Source organism: Osmerus mordax, chromosome 7, assembly GCF_038355195.1.
Source record: "Osmerus mordax isolate fOsmMor3 chromosome 7, fOsmMor3.pri, whole genome shotgun sequence".
NCBI lineage: Eukaryota > Metazoa > Chordata > Actinopteri > Osmeriformes > Osmeridae > Osmerus > Osmerus mordax.
The window spans coordinates 8,023,221-8,039,489 of NC_090056.1; the positions used below are offsets into that span (position 1 = coordinate 8,023,221).

The 16,269-nt window shown below is 49.2% G+C and overlaps 1 protein-coding gene across 2 annotated transcripts; it reads right to left on the minus strand.

Annotated features, from left to right (window-relative positions):
- mical1 (microtubule associated monooxygenase, calponin and LIM domain containing 1) lies at nucleotides 1-15,770 on the minus strand. Of its 2 annotated transcripts, none has more exons than XM_067240146.1 (25): nucleotides 15,681-15,770; nucleotides 15,198-15,263; nucleotides 11,682-11,975; nucleotides 11,336-11,543; nucleotides 10,830-10,937; nucleotides 10,555-10,650; nucleotides 10,177-10,332; nucleotides 9,818-9,918; nucleotides 8,866-9,123; nucleotides 8,579-8,694; nucleotides 8,340-8,466; nucleotides 7,856-7,940; nucleotides 7,534-7,678; nucleotides 7,106-7,302; nucleotides 5,793-5,899; nucleotides 5,342-5,398; nucleotides 4,917-5,154; nucleotides 4,186-4,256; nucleotides 3,037-3,829; nucleotides 2,712-2,827; nucleotides 2,480-2,593; nucleotides 2,225-2,318; nucleotides 1,837-1,930; nucleotides 1,446-1,519; nucleotides 1-1,341 (listed from the first exon to the last, which is right to left on the minus strand). In XM_067240146.1, the coding sequence occupies exons 3-25, from the start codon at nucleotides 11,937-11,939 to the stop codon at nucleotides 1,142-1,144; spliced, it is 3,813 nt and encodes a 1,270-aa protein (XP_067096247.1). In that variant the 5' UTR covers nucleotides 11,940-11,975; nucleotides 15,198-15,263; nucleotides 15,681-15,770; the 3' UTR covers nucleotides 1-1,141. The 2 variants fall into 2 exon arrangements, with proteins under 2 accessions (XP_067096247.1, XP_067096246.1); XM_067240145.1 differs by having other exon boundaries at nucleotides 15,198-15,318; nucleotides 15,681-15,723.
- Between the last annotated feature and the right edge of the window lie 499 nt (nucleotides 15,771-16,269).

Sequence of the window (16,269 nt, forward strand, 5' to 3'; positions counted from 1 at the left end):
ACTGGGTAGGTCTTTATTAGACACAAGTGAAAGTGCGTGTTCTTTATTTTATATACTTTGAAAGTGCTGTCCTGGCAGGACAAGATGGCAGCATTTTACAACAGATACATAAGGTTGGGTCTCACTCACAACAAAGGCCCAGCCTATCTTGTACTGGGCTATACTGTCAACACATGAGACATCTGCAAATGTGGGATGATGGATGGCTAACACGCTACTCAAAGTACCCTGTCACTTCAGACTACCTTTCTATTCTTCAGTGCCACATCTTCCCGAAGCCATAACTCATCTAAACCACACCATATGCTGAAACCCTTCAGTTGAAGGAACGACCATTTTGTAACAAATACTAGAAGAGTGCTTGTCAACCCTGAGACAATAGCCATCTATGTAACATGCACACAAACACACAGCACATGGTGAACAACTAAAAGTGCCAACAAAGGAAAAGAAAAAGTAAATAATAAAAAAACAACTTTGTTATTCAATATCAACATTTTTCATACGAGGTCATCTAAATATCATTATTATTATTCCGAGACACTATGACACTAGTATCTTATACAGTGTACAAATATTCAACATGGAGCTGCGGTATGTACATTGCTGTTGTGCATCTGAATTAGTTCAAGCTGACAAGCAAATAAACACAGACTTTAACAACACGGTCCGACCTGTGTAAAGAAGCTGCGTTTTGGGCTTCAAGTCCCAGTTTTGTGACCTGTGTTCCAGCTCTCTCTCCTCAGTGTGTGTGCTGCAGCGAGGGGAGGGGGGGCGCAGCTAGCAGCCGGGCTCCCTCTGTCTCCGGGCTGCTGGACGCTTGGCTGGGCCAGGTTTGGCAGGTGAGGCTGTCAGTTTGGATGAAGCCACTTAGCAGGCTTCAGATCTCCGGCCCTCGAGCGGTTATCCTGGAATTCACTTGGCCTCTCAGGACCTTGGCCCTCGTTCCCCGAGAGCACAACTCATCTTTGACAATGCATCTTTTGCAAATGTACAGTCAATACATCTTTGGCTTTGCAAATGGAGGACAGCACCCGAGTTTGTAAGCAGCAAATCCATCTCCATCATACTTGTCTCTGTGTGTGTGTGTGTGTGTGTGTGTGTGTGTGTGTGTGTGAGAAAGCGTCCGAGTGACTGCCTCTCACGCCCAGTGCACCTGGGCTCCAGGCGAGGAGTGTCTCTTGGCCTCCATGATGGTGATGATGTGCTGCTCCTCGCTCAGTTCCTTCAGCCTCTTCTCCTCCAGGAAGGACACCAGAGAGTCCCTCATGTCCACCACCTCGATCATCTGCTGCAGGACACGCTCCTCCTCGGCCCGCTGCTCCGCCGTCTTCTCAGAGTCTGGCACACACACATACACAAGATTAATACCAGTGAGCCACTCACAAGCACACACGACTCACACACACACACACACACACACAACGATACAGGCGAGTACATACCACTTAGCTCCATGTGTTTCCGCAGCTCCATTTCCAACATGCTCTGTTTGTCCTCCAGCTCCAACTGTCTGGACCTGAGGGCCAGAGAGAGAGACAGAGAGACCAGGTGAACAAGAGCAGACAGGTCCAGCCTCTGGGAGGACAGCCTGCTCTCCCTCGACTGAAGCCCCACAGAAAAGACACCCCGCTCAGTCATGTGACGGCGGGATGAACACCACAGCCTCATCATGAGGACCAAGCCAACAAAGAGACGGCTCATGCAGTGAGAGAGAGAGAGTCAACTGTTGGCTGGGGCAGACAATGACCACACTGTTCAGCGCGGGGAGCGTACTTGGCCAATCAGGATGTATTCTATCACACACACACAGACAGAAGAGGGGGTTGTACTCACGCCACCATGAGGTCCGACTCCTCAGAGACCAGCTCGTTCTTCTCGTGGACCAGCTGGATCCACTGTTCGATCATCTCAGGAGAACCACCTCCGCCTGAAGGGAGAGAGAGTGTGAGAACGAGAGGGAGGACAGCCCCCAGGGTGTGAGGGCGACAGGCAGCGCGTGTGATAACGAGCGGGAGGAGGGGGGGGGGGGGGTATGGTGCGGAAGGGCGACACATTTTTAGGCTCGTCTGTGTTCCATGCCCTCATTAAAAAACTGTAAACGCTTCTATCCAGGTCTCGTAGAACCGTCACAGGGAGATCAGAAGGCCCATTCCCGTTCGTTCCGTCTGGGGTCGTGGTCTGGGATCGTGGCGAGCTGGGGATGACACCGCTGGCCCCTCACCTGCTTCTCCTCTGAGAGCCCTCTCCAGCACCACCCCCTTCTCCTCCAGCTCCTTGAACGTCACCTCGATCTCCTCCAGCCGCCTCTGGATAGACTACAGGGGTGACAGAGAGGAGAGGCCCGTCAGACTTGCACCCCGAACCTACCTTGGGTGTGGCAACACCATAAAGCAAGGTCGGTCCGAGAGCGGCAGCGTGGTGGACCAAGTGACCTGGCCGAGGGCTTTAGTAACTGGACTGAGATCAGTGCACTGACCTGGGCCTTGGTGAAGCGCTGCATTTCGCATATCTTCGCCCGCCTTTCCAGGGTTCTCATCTTCATCAGTTCCATCTTTCCGGCCTCTACTGGGTCCGAGGGGATAGCCTGGAACTGCAAACAGAGGAGTGTGGGATGTGTGTGTGTGTGTGCTGGCGTGTGTGTGTGTGTGCTGGTGTGTGTGTGTGCTGGCACGTGTGCATGCGGGGTTTGAGCGGTCGCACACCAATACCTTCTCATCGAACAAATCGCTGTCATCTTTCTCAAACATGTCGTCGTCATCCTCGTCCTCATCCCCATCAGCACCCTCTTCCTCGGACGCTTTGTGGCCGTACTCATCCGCAGTTTCTATGGAGACGGACGGATAACGGTTAATATTCGAGCTGCGTCCGGAGTCCATCTCACGCCATTAGCATTGCATTATCATGACCGACAGGACAGCCGAGACCGTCGACAACACCAGTTGGATGTCCTGCATGTCTCATACTATTTAAGGCTATTTAAGAGGTTCAAGTCTGTCCCACGTACACGAAAGGAGTTTGGTCTGCCCGTCCTACCTGGGTGGATGTTGAGGACACTGAGTCTGTGGTCTCTGCCCAGCCTGGGGGAGGAGAGGTTCCAGGGGGAGAACTTGGATCGGACCTTGGCGGGCTGGTTCTGGCCTCCGGGCTCCTCTTTCCGTCTGAAGCAGCGCCGGTTCCTATGATCTCGGACCTGCGCCCCCGGTCCCCAGCTGCCGCTCCAGTGATCCTCCCTGTGCCGGCCGGGCTTGGGGGGGCTGGGCCCCCCCGCCGTGGCGGAGGAAGAGGAGCAGGAGGAGGAGCCCCCGGGGGTCTCTGAGTCGGAGTCGTGGCTGTAGGTCAGGTTCAGCAGCTGGTCCTTCTCCTCGGCGCTCAGCTGGAGCTTCCGTAGGGACTGCTTGGGTCTGGAGCCGGCCTCCGCTGGCCCGGGGGTCCTGTTCTCCTGGGAAGGGGCCGGGGGGGTGAGCCGCTCAGGGGGGGAGGAGGGATCCCTGAGGGTGGTCAGGTGGATGGATCGAGGTTTAGGCACCGGAGGGGAGGGCTGAGGGCTGGGGGAGGCGTAGCGCGAGGGGCGAGGCGCTGGAACGGGGTGGGACGTCTCGGCGCCCCTCTGGTCCTCGTCGCCAGGCTGGAGTCCACTCTGACAGGCTGGAGGGTCTGGGGGTGGCTGGGGCTCCTGGGGCCCCTCCTCAGGCTCAGCCGGGCTGGGCGGCCTCTGGCCCTCAGCGGGCTGCGGCTCCGCGAGGCCACAGTCCAGGGTGTTATCATCTGAAGAATGAGCGTCGTCCTCACCGGAGACACCATACTCTACCGTCTCCTCCTCTCCATCCTGTAGAGGGGGGGGGGGGGGGGGAAGGAACTGAATGAAATACTTTGTGGAAAAGATAGTCAGAGCAGAATGCATTGCCATGAAGCAGGACCCTGTGACCTATTACGCTTTTCAACTCCTTGTCCATAATTGCTTTGGAAGTATAATGTACCATAAGCCAGTCAATTGTAAACACTGTACATTCAAACAGCCCTAAATAATGCACACTGGGAGTGTACTACATTCCCTGGATCACTTAGCTCACCAGGGCATGCGGAGGGGCTACAGTATGAACTACCATGCATCAAGCGCCAGACTGGAGGTCAACCTGGGCTCAAGCACCAGCAGCTTGTGTTCTCGTTTCCGCGGTGACCAACCTGTAAAGATCTGGGTTCTCTCATGCTTTCCAGCTCCAGATCCTCTGAGTGCAGCTCACAATAGAACCTCCCTGAGGGAACGTCACAGAAAAACAACAGCTTGCAGTCTGGAACCGTTACCCGTGAGGTTGCATGGCTGACAACTCTGTCTCTTTCCTGTCTTGACTACAACACCCCACCCCCTTAAAAAGGGTACTCTCATACATTATGCATGTCTCTGCTAAATAAATTAAACTGTGCTCCATTTTTGCCATGAAAATGGTGTTGTGGTTGTTGAGTACCTACAGTACCTTTACATCACAACAGGTTGCACAGCTGTTGAAATTCACACATTCTGCAGGTTGAATGCTTTTCAGAGATGGGAAAACATGATCTAACAAAATAATGATGGGTCTTAAAATCTCAGAAAGCAGACCTCCACTCTGTTCATCTTATTTTAGTGGCTCATGCTGGGAAATGACCATGAGTCAACATATCCTCAGAGAGCCAACATTAGCTGTCCACCTTTTGTAACAACAAAAAGTCTCTTGTTTAGTAAATATGAGCCAGAACATTCTCTGCATGTACTTCCCTAAATGTCCTTCCTACAGTGTACATGACGCAAGTCATTGCCACGTGGAAGTCTGTGATATTTTTAGGAATGAGACCCCACTTCACAGAGGACAAGAGGGTTGGGATGAAATGAAGGAAGAACTCCACAAAAGAGCCTCCGTCGGGCCAGCGCTCCTCACCCGTCTCCTGGCTGAAGGTGTAGCCCCCCAGTCGCAGGGTGGTGCCACACCGATGGCAGGTGAAGCAGCTCCGGTGGAAGAACTTGCCCTCAGTGCTGATCCTCTCAAGCACATACACCCTCTGACCGCAGAAGTAGCACTCCTCACAGTTGCCTGTCGGGGAGCTGCAGTTCAGGTCAGGCTCAGGGTCCGGGTCTGGCCTGGGACTCACCTCAGGGGCTGAGAGGGAGGATATTTGCTGAGGGGAAAGGGAAGGAAGGAGAATTAGTATTGTAACTACTCAGTAACATAAACAAATGGTTTGGACTGGGTGCTCCTTTGCTCGGTGGTGTCATCCACTAACACAAAACTAAAAACATCAATCCCAACAGAAAAAGGTCAATGCAGCGTAAGAGCCCACAGAGGAGAATGAACGCAACACTCACATCCTCCTCATCTCCCATCTCTCTCTGCTTTGCTTCTCTCCTGGATGCCAGCTTCTCCTGTGAAGAAGAACACAATCAGTCATGTGACGTGTTCATGGATCCAATTATGAAAGAGTATGACAGAAGGCTTATGAATGAACAATGAAGTCGTTGTTATCTTAGCAAACACAGTAGTGAGAGGAAGATTAAAAAAGAAGCCAAAGCTAGACCATAGAACGATGATACCTTTTCCACACTACTTTATATAAAAACACAAGCACTCATCTAAAAAAACCTCCAGGTGCTGGCTAATAAAATGTGAACTTGAGGTTACAGTGACTGTCTAAGCTGCTCAGTCAACAACCCTTTATCTCAGAACACCTCGATGTTATGGAGTGATGCCTGAGATGTGTCAACAGTGGACCGCTGTCCTCTTAGTGACGCTCTGTGGCGTTTCTGCTTCTGAGCTTACCTTGCGCCTCTGCAGGGAGTTGTGCTTCAGCTTGTTGAGGAAGAACACTGCAGACTGGGTCCGGGAGAAAGCACTGGATTTGTACGGTGTCAGCGGGGTCTGAGGCTCTGCAACACAGAAACACACGCAAGAAAAAACGTTGTCACCAAGTGCGCGACAGAGTCCACACCAAACAAACTCTCCTCTCATCCGTTTGACGCTGTCTGATTGATGCAAAGTCAAAGGACAGATCGCTTCCTGCACAAAGGCAACTACAACCGAACCCATTTGCGATATAAGCCTCTTTTATATCAAAGTATCCGCGCCGGTCAGGGCCTTCCATTTACTGATCGATCAATTCTTTCGTCCTCTTCAGTCCCAACTGACAGCTTCCTCTTTTACCACACAGCCTCCAGAGAAAGGGCACAGCTCCTCAGCAGATGCAATTTCATCCAACATGCAACAGCGGTAGCAATCCTTCTGACCCCCCTCCCCCCCTCCCCCGCAGATAAGGTGACAGTCATACCCCCCTGTGAGGGACAGGCTGCTCCCTCCTGCTGGAAGCGCATCTGTCAGCGTCTCCCCCGGCAGAGCGGAGCGCAGCCGCGCAGCATCACAGGCGGCGGGTGTCACACCCACCTCGCTCCAGCCGGCTGCAAACACCGCCGCATCACGTCTACACTGAACCCAGCAGCCCCCGACCACCAACACATCCCACAGAGTGCACGTTGGGTGAGAATACCTTCTAAAACGCAGCCCGGGGAAATCCTATGTCACAGCAGCAATGCTAGATCGTTCCGAGGCGAGCCCGCCCTAGTCTGACAAGCCATGTCCTCGCCGTAGCCGTTTGCTCTGCCTGCTGCCTGGCTCGGTGTGAGCAGGAGCACAACAGCCAATCAGGGATGGCTATTAGCATAGCACCAGCCACTCACACCAGGGGCATGCTGGGTAATGCTCTTAAAGAGACAGTGCCAACACTTTCCCTAATCAACAGCAAACACGTTTCAGAGAGGGGGAGAGACACCTGATCCTTTTTAGAAATAGGTGATTTGATGCTGTGCCCTGACCGACTTATGCTAGATTGAGCTGCATTGCTTTCATGTGCAACAATCAAAACAATGTTTCAGCAGAATTATATCCAGACAATACGCAAGGAAATACAGATAAGCCTATCCACAATGACTAAAACATACATCTCTAATGTTTTTGAGCCTGAGTTATAGGACAGTAAAAACTACACAATGTGACATTGTCATTTGAATACATAAATAAGATAAAGTGAGGACATACAGTATTCCCTGCATATTAGTATTTTAGTTGACTTTAAGTCTTACCTTTAGGGGGCGTTCTCTTGGAAAAGGCATTGCGGACCTGGGTGAGGTAAAGCACCATGGACAACTTGTCTATCTGTCCGCGCGTGGCCATGTCGCTGGCAGACATGACGGGGGGGATGCCAAGTTCGCTCTCCAGGACGCTGAAGGCCAGCTGGTTGTTGTGGACGGTGTTGGACTCCTCCAGCAAGGCCATGTCACTGGGGCACAGGAGCACTGACAGTTCATATGCTTGCTCATACTACCTCAACAGCTTGAGAGCTGTGGAAGAGGTAAAGGTGACCGATAAGGTCAAATTCAACGTCTCTACAATGTCAACTGTTAGTGAATCTGCCTCCAAAGCCAGGATAATGTGCTCGTATTTTATCAACTCTTTTGTTGCCTCACGGTCTGTGTAGCTACGGCCAGGGCACCAGAGCTCAGATACTCACATGAGCTGTGGTCTAAAGTTGTGTATGAGGGCACACAGAGCCAGACCAGACCTCCAGGACTGAGTCAGGTCCTTCACATTCACCCCCTTGTACCCGCCTGTGTGTTGTTGACACCATTTCAGCAGCTCATCAAAACCTGTTGAATCTGCAGCCGGGGGAAACAAAGTTTAGCGGGCCCTTTAGTCGCAGAGGGGAATCACTATAGGAATAGTCCATAAATCATCTAGAATATCACGGCATTCCTTCAGTATATTACATATATATGTGTGTCAGGCGAGAGTCAAGGTGGAAACGGGTAATGGATGAAACTGAAGAAACACACCTCTGCGCATGCGAGGCTTGTTGTTTTGCTTTTGGCTGAGGCGGTTGGATTCACGGGGGTCTTCCACGTCGTACAGATGTTTCACCTTAGAGATGGACCAACAGGTTTGTGTGAATGTTGTACACATCAGACACAGTGAGCTCTCCTCTGTTACCACTCAAAGGCTGAAGGCTAGTTCTGATGCAGTTTTTATCGATCCAATATTTTCTGGAAACTCTCCAAAGCATTTAAATCAATAATCTCCTGGGGAGGACATCAAAAAAACAATGTCCCTGCTTACCACCCAGCGCTTGATATGCGCAGCAAATTCCTGCCAATAAACAAATGGCCTGTCAGTAAGTATTATTGACTAAAAACACTGATGTGATTGTGTTGTCAGTTTAAACGAATGACCCTAAATAGGTCTCCTCTCTTCAGATATTGTTTCAACAGAAAGGCAGTTGAGGAGGCTGCAGGCTGGTGGCTCCAGGTACTATATGCTTACCTGGTTGACCTGTATGGACGTCAACTTAATCTGATTGTAGCGGGTGGTTGGGTTGATGCTGTAGGCACTGTAGTTTTTACAGGTGTTCTCTGGAGTTGTCTGGGACAGGAGCTGATAGACACTCTCTCTGTAGATTCACAAGGAAGGTAACCTTCACAGTCAGAGTCACCAGCGCAGTCATCAGCACAACAGGACAGCAGGAGGAGGAGATCAACAGGAGGATAGAGTATGAGACTGACCGCTGTGCGAGGACCTCCAGAGGCGCTTTGCCCAGACCCCAGCTCCTCACCATCCAGGCTGTGTCGAAGGATGCCAGGAAGCCCCGGGCTATGCCTGTCCCCAAGGGCCAGAACGGCTGGTGACACACACACACACACACACACACACACACACACAGGTGTGAACATGCATGCAAATGTACATGAGGAGAAACGTCAACAGTTGATATTACGTTAGCGAATCACCACTCTGAGTCACAGACAGCCAGGAAGCCAGCCAGCGTACCCACTAATAGACGAGTACCTACCTCCACCAGGCAGTCTCCAACCAGGCCAATCAGCAGTTTGTTGCCCCTCCTCTCCCGGACGATGGAGGCGTTCTCAGCGCGGTGCATGCAGGTGAAGTCGAACATGGCCACGTCGGGCCGGCCCGCGTGGTTCTGGGCAAACTGCATATCAGGCAGCTGGTAGCCTGTGGAGAAGCGGGCCGCATCGTGGGCATAACGCAGCATGGCCTCGCGGTCCACGTTGGACGCGGCCAGAAGCTGCTCTGCATCACCGTAGTCCTGGCAAACAGAGAACAAGGAGGAGGGGATGGGGTGAGTGACGACAAAGCCCGTTCTCTTTGTCCTGATCAGACAATTACTTGAATAAAGCCTTCAAGCAGTACGCTCAAGTTACACCCAAGCTAGGGGGAAGACTATGCAATGGAAGACAATGCAGTCCGCCATTTTGTTTCTAAGATCAACTGGATCTTATTTCACTGATGTCTCACAGAAGAACTGAAGTCAATAAGTGTGGTGTGACCTTGAGATTGAACTAAAGTCTATTTTGGCAACAAAGCCACTCGCTCCTCTCCCTGTACAGAAAACAAGATTGGAAAGCGAAACTGTGAGCTCGGTCCTGTGTTGCATGTTGCTCTGTAACACTAAGCTGATCCTTAGCTTAGTGTCACAGACAGTAGTGAGTGGGGATGGTGTACTATAACATGGTGGGGAATGTGGCAGAACAGCATTTCCCAGCAAAAACAACTAGAACAGTTGACTAGTGGCAAGTCCCTTGGTGTGTGAAAGACCGACAGCTATCCTGGCCTACAAGGGCAGAGATCCGAAAAACAACAGGGTCAAGGTTATATGGAGTCTCTGCTAACCAGGGTTGTTTAGTACCCTGGTCCCCCTGTGGATCCTGGAGGGAACAGATGCTGAGACAGCAGGCCAGTAGCTCCTGGATGATGTATGTGGGTCGTGATGCTGGTCTTACCTGCTTAATGACGCCCTTCTTCAGCAGGCTCTTCTTCTTGGCAGTCATGACAAAGTAGTGGGTGTCATCCTTATAGTAGACAATATTCTCTAGATCAATACCTGGAAGAATTGGGGGGTGGGGAAGAGAGAGAGAGATTAAGAGGGAAATAAAGCAAGACATTGTGAAACATCCCTAAAGCACAGACTCAAAGAACATACCATGTCAAATGGATTGCCTCAGGATTTATATCGACACAGGAAATGAAGAAAGAGAGGAATAAACCACTTCGATGAAAAGACATGCTGCAAGTTCTGTCTTGGTGAGGTACAACAGGGAACAGACCACCGAGATTGTGGAGCCAGATAGTGAAGTGGTACCTGTCTCTGTGAGTAGGTCCTGGAAGAACTTCTGATTGTAGATCCGAGCCACACCACTGATCTCTGCCACCTGGGCCTCGGCCGCCGTGCGTCTGTTGATGAAGTTGGCTGTGATGCCGATGGCCAGCTTCCCTCTCAACTCCTTCCTCTTGAAGCCTGGTGGGGGAGAGGGAAAACAGAAGGGCTCACTTCTAGGTGGTCTGAAATTGAGTCGAGATTCACGGTTGTACCGCAACAGTAACACCCTGTTTGTTTTGGTGAATGGTAAATATGATTGCATATTAACATAGGGTCATTTGTATGTGTGACATCAGCAGTATACCGTTTTATGATGTGCGGGAGTTTGTGTGTGTGTGTCGTGTGTGTGCGTGTAGTAACCATCAGGGACGTAGCGTCCTCCTCCAGCAGAGATGAAGACATCAAACTGGAAGGTTCCGGCAGGATGAGACTCTGGGTGCAGCTTGGCCATCCAGCCTGACGAAGAGACAGGCGCAGGACAAAGCATTAGACCGGCACACACACTGCGGCGACACGATTCCTCTTAGCTGAGCATCTCTGTTCAGTGTGTGAATCCACACTATGAGGGGACAGGGGGCCAACGGCAGAGCGATGAGAAAGAGGGACGGAAAGAGGTGGGAAGGTTGAACGTGTACCTGTGTTCTCCGAGGGCTCCTGCAGGCCTCCGAACTCCACCCCAGTGTGAACCTCCACCCCCAGCAGCAGAGCCACCTTCAGCAGGATCAGCTGCAGCTGACGGATGCCTGGGGAGACAGACACATGAACATGTGCTGTGGATGTGGACATTCACATGGAAGGAAATAGTGGAGCCACATTATTTGAATGTATATGTTGTGGTGTAGGAGAGGAATATCAAGACAGGCGCTGTATATCGGGAGTCAGGTGGCTGAGCGGTTAGGGAATTGGGCTAGTAATCCGAAGGTTGCTGGTTCGATTCCCGGCCGTGCAAATTGACGTTGTGTCCTTGGGCAAGGCACTTCACCCTACTTGCCTCGGGGGGAATGTCCCTGTATTTACTGTAAGTCGCTCTGGATAAGAGCGTCTGCTAAATGACTAAATGTAAATGTATATTCTACAGTTCTCTAAGAGTGTGGTACTGTATAAGCATAGCATAGCTTAGATTGGGAAACGGAACACTCACTGATGTGATCTAGGGCACCGGTACAGAATTTGCCATAGAACTTTTTGGCGCTGAGGCCCCGAAGGTCGTAGATGGTGTAGGGCCACAGGTGCAGCACGTTGTTCCTGGCAAACGACTCCCTCTTCTCCAGAACCACCACCTGAGCTCCCAGCAGAGCCAGCTCTATGGCTGTCCTCAACCCACATGGCCCTGCGCCCAGAACCAGGCACTGGAAGAGGAAGGAGGAGAGGGAGAGGAAGATCAACAAGAGAAGACGCAGTCAATGAAGTGAGGAATGAGGACGAGTTGACAGTTCAACAGCTGAATACTCAGGTCATCTCGTCGTCCTCAGGCGCTGAACACAAACCTTGTTTTTAGCACAAACGTTCCCGTTCTGGTAATCTGGATGAGCAGCTCTCTTATCCAGTTTCACCCACAGGGCCTTGGCCTTCCAGTAGTTGAGCTTCTCCTTCAGCTTGGAGTAGAAGGTCTGATAGTCCTGGGGGTCCACCTCGAGGTGGTGACACAGCTCCGCAAAGTAGCGCTGCACATCCTTGCAGCTCTGGGCTAGGACAAAGTGGTCGAAGACGGTGTAGGAGGGGTTGGGGGCTTCCTGGTTCGCCATAGCAAACTATGGCTTACTCGTACCTTTAGAAGCTCCCTGTGAATGAGGAGACAACACTGTCACATCATCTGGCGTGTATTTGCAGTTGGAAGTTTATATATAGGTGGTTCTTGTGTGTGGCTAAGTGACATTTAGGGGATTTCCTCAGAGTCAGTCTCTGACTCCTCCTGGTCTCCTGGATCTGAGTCACTGGTAGTTTCCCCCTCTTCCCCATGTGATTCCCATAGGCTCCACGTCTGCTGTGTTTATGGCCACTTAACCTAATAATCTCTTCTCATGAGGTATGTGTGTCACACTGGGCCGTAGGCCTTGTGTCTGTGTAGATGTTTACTGCCCATGATTCAATGGAAACTTTAAAGACAAATTCAGTATGGTGAAATCCAAGCAGAGTCACGCAACCAGAATCCATGGTGCCAGCTCGTCCTGTTCACACCTCCAAAGGCCCCCATCCATTCCATTCAGAAAAAATAAAAGGGGGGAGGGGGTGCCACACATCATGCAAAAGGCCTCCCTATCAGCCTGAGAGCAGGCCTCGAAAAGGTGATGTACTCCCAAATCAGCATTCATCAATTATAGGTAATATCAAGGTGGTTCAATTAATACTTTAAGAATTAAGTATCTCTCATACTGTGGTAATTGCCACACCCCCACTACAATCAATAAACTCAATGTGAAGCACTTCAAAAATCTATTAAACATTGTCTGTCCAGGCCAGATGAAAGAGAGAAGCTCACCATATTACACTAAATAGAGATGCTTAATCTTACTGGCATTTGGGACTAGCCTAGTCATCCGTTAAGGTTTGGTTATTGTCCATGTGAAAACATGATGCATGCACACACAGTGGCACCTCAGGCGATACACAGTAGGAACTGGTTAGACTAGTGTACAGATGATTTGACAAGCACACTTCATTGCAAGTGTGCATTAGTCAGATGTACCCTTAGGAGTTATTCTTAGCTTATTGTTTCAATACACCAATCTGCAATACAGAGACAGGAAGTGCCGCAATTTCCAAACAAAACTAAAAAGCATGTTCCACTACTGCACAGTATATCCTCTGTCGTTCAGCAGTGCCATGGTGTACAAAAAGCATGTTCCACTACTGCACAGTATATCCTCTGTCGTTCAGCAGTGCCATGGTGTACAAAAAGCATGTTCCACTACTGCACAGTATATCCTCTGTTGTTCAGCAGTGCCATGGTGTACAAAAAGGGTTAAACGGCCTCCTGTGGTTGGCAAGTCATTTCCTGGTACCAATCTTCACGCATCACTTCTGGCAATAACACATGGTTGTCAGGCACTGTGTACTTTGTTCACCTGGGGCTGAAAACAACCTGCTAGTAGACTGATAATAATATTACAGAGCTTTAATATAAAAGATGTGTTTTTTTGTTTGTAATAAAACTGCTGTTCAGGGACGTCTATTGAAAGTGCATTAAAACTGTCTCAGTATGATAACAAAGTACAACCTCTTTTTCATCTGAACTTCTACTATAGCTAAACACAACTGTACCTAAGAGCGTCTGCTAAATGACTAAATGTAAATGACGAAATGTACCTAAACAATAACCATTTGGGATTTAGCTGCGACCTAGCAGCTCTATAGCTCGCACTGTTGGTCCACAAAACTGCATGGGCGTGCGTACGTGGTACATTAATAAGTCTGCTTATCCTCAAGAGTTCACTCGTAAGCAGCTATCTGTGACCCCCCAGACTCAGTCTGCTGCAACAGATCTAATTAAGGTCATTAAAACCGCCCATGCAACCCGTCCTCTCTGTTCCTCTGGATCCACCATGACATCCCTGCTTCCCCCTGCAGCTCAGATCAGTGTTTCTGTCTCCCAGCTGATTGAACAATACATCCAACAGTGTTCAGGTTACCCTCCCAGTTCACCCATCTGGGCGTGCTCTGGAACCCACTGGTGGCTCGATGGCAATTATGGATTCAGCACACAAGCTCACCACATCAGACAGCAATCCAAGTACAGATACAGTCAGCAATAGCCCCATTCTGGAACTACTGGGAGACTGCAGTGATAGGTCAGCCGCCGAGCCATGTCTTATTCAACTTAGTTTATAACTAACAGCTTCCTCCACTGGATGCCTGTTGAACACCCAGGGTTTCCCGCAGCACTTTTCAGTTAAGGCGGCCGCCTAAGCAAGACACACCTGCCGCCTTAACAACGTTGTTTAAATGTATTTTTTTATAGCAATATCCGCCGTTGTACTCTGTCCTGTTTTCTCCCTTCCATTCCAAAACGCCAGTCTCTCTTCTCTGCAGAACGCCCCCCCCCCCCCCCCCCCCCCCCACGCATTAGTCTTTGGCACGAAGTAGACCCCCCACTCTCCCCCGGTCTGACGGCAAACCCCACCCTACCACATTAACTAACACATTTTCTGCGGGAAACTCTGACCACTATGACTAAGTCACTTCTTAAAGTACATCTGTGATTTTCAAACAACAAGCCATCTACTGTACGTGTGTTACTGCTTATCTATTGAGCAAATATAGCAACAACAAAGTGAGAAACGCCAACACCCAAACATGTACGTGCTAAATGCATCTTGCTCAGCTCAAATATTAATACTGTTGATTACGATTGCATTACATAGAAATGGAGATTTAAAAATAAATGCTATGTCGAACGTTTTCCAATGTTCAGAATTAATGTATGTCACAAAACATGATGTGAAATAACTTTTGAACTTGCAACCAACTTCTTTATAAAGTTTCACATATTTTTGCCTTCTGCAACAGGACAAGATTTTGCATGCAGATAATTGTGTTGCCTTCAGTACTCTACATTCTGAGTATCTAATCTTGTGAAGGCTGCAAGCAACAGCAGTCAAACAGACACCTCCAAAATGTCTGTTGAGATGTCTTGTGTGGTTGACACTGCAAAACTGTGCAGCATCCTAAGTAGCAGGTCTGTGTGATACACGTGCATGTATCGTATGCCCACAAAAGGGCAAGAAGAGCAAAAGGGGGAGACACAGGAAGAAAGAGGGCGGCTTGGTGAATTGACACCATGACCACTACTTCACAACTACATACTGAGCATCATCCGACAAGCTGAAACCCACCATTAGGAATGAGTCAAGTCTCAGCATGAATCTTGAATCTTTAGAGTGAGATACATTCCTACATGCATAAGCCAGGTTGACTAGAGCAGAAGATTCTATGTTTGGCAAGCAGTAAAAAAGTCAAAGTAGACTGTAGAGTGTAGGTAGTAGCCTATAGATGCTTTGACTTACCTAGTCACATGAACCGAATGAGGACAAAGGCTTTACAGAAGCCGTATTTCAACCTGCTGGATCTTTCTGTGGAGCCACATAGAAACCTGATATTAGCACCAGGAAAGGGGCGGGCACAAAACTGTCAACAAAAAAGAGAAAGAAAAAGAGAGAGATAAAGAGAGTTATAAAAGATAAACTGTGTAACGAGTCCAGCCACCATGTTAGGGTCGTTTATTTTATAAAACCCCATTCCAATAATCGATTACACCTAACCTCCTAAAATGTAACCTGTAGTTATGACACAATCAATATATTCCTAATGTCAACGGCACATGTAGAGCTAAACGAGATTCATCCATAGCTCTTTCTAAATGAAGAGAACGAAACTGAGTAGCAGTGATTGTATTCACAATGTCACGGTATCTGATGCGCCTTTGACTTATCAATGACAAATTGTTAAAACTAAATAATGATTATTAATTTCAACAAGTCATACATTACCTGGGAGAGAGTGTGTTGATATTATGCGATAACTCCAGACCGCATCTTCCTTGTTTAGTCTTTGGGAATTCCCGAAACCGCGCGACCGCTCACCTGCATCCAGCACACATGACAACTCATGTGTCATGTGGACTCAACACAAAGTATTGTCTTTTCCGGGTACTTAATCGCCACAATTCAAGTCAAGTCAAGTTTCCTTCTCAGAAATATATGGTGGTGATGCTCAATTAGTCACGGCCCAATTCATAATTGTTTTGTGGAGGTACTTCACCAAGGATACAGTTATTTCCACCTCATTATTGTTCATGAGGCACATCCACACCCAAAGCCTGCCGTAAATGTCGAAATCCAAATGGAAAACGCTGTAAATAATGTAACCTACTTGGCTTATCTCCGGCATTTTCAAATCTTAATGTTGATATTTGCCAGTCGTTCTGGGAATGGGAAATTGGCTTTAGAGGTCGGTCTACACATTTATGACTGTAAGAAAAAGACAACCGACTACTCATTTGCATGTGAGACGTAAGTTATTTCCCGGAAATGCTGTTAATCAGATGAGGAAACGTTAACATCCATTGTCTTGAATAAT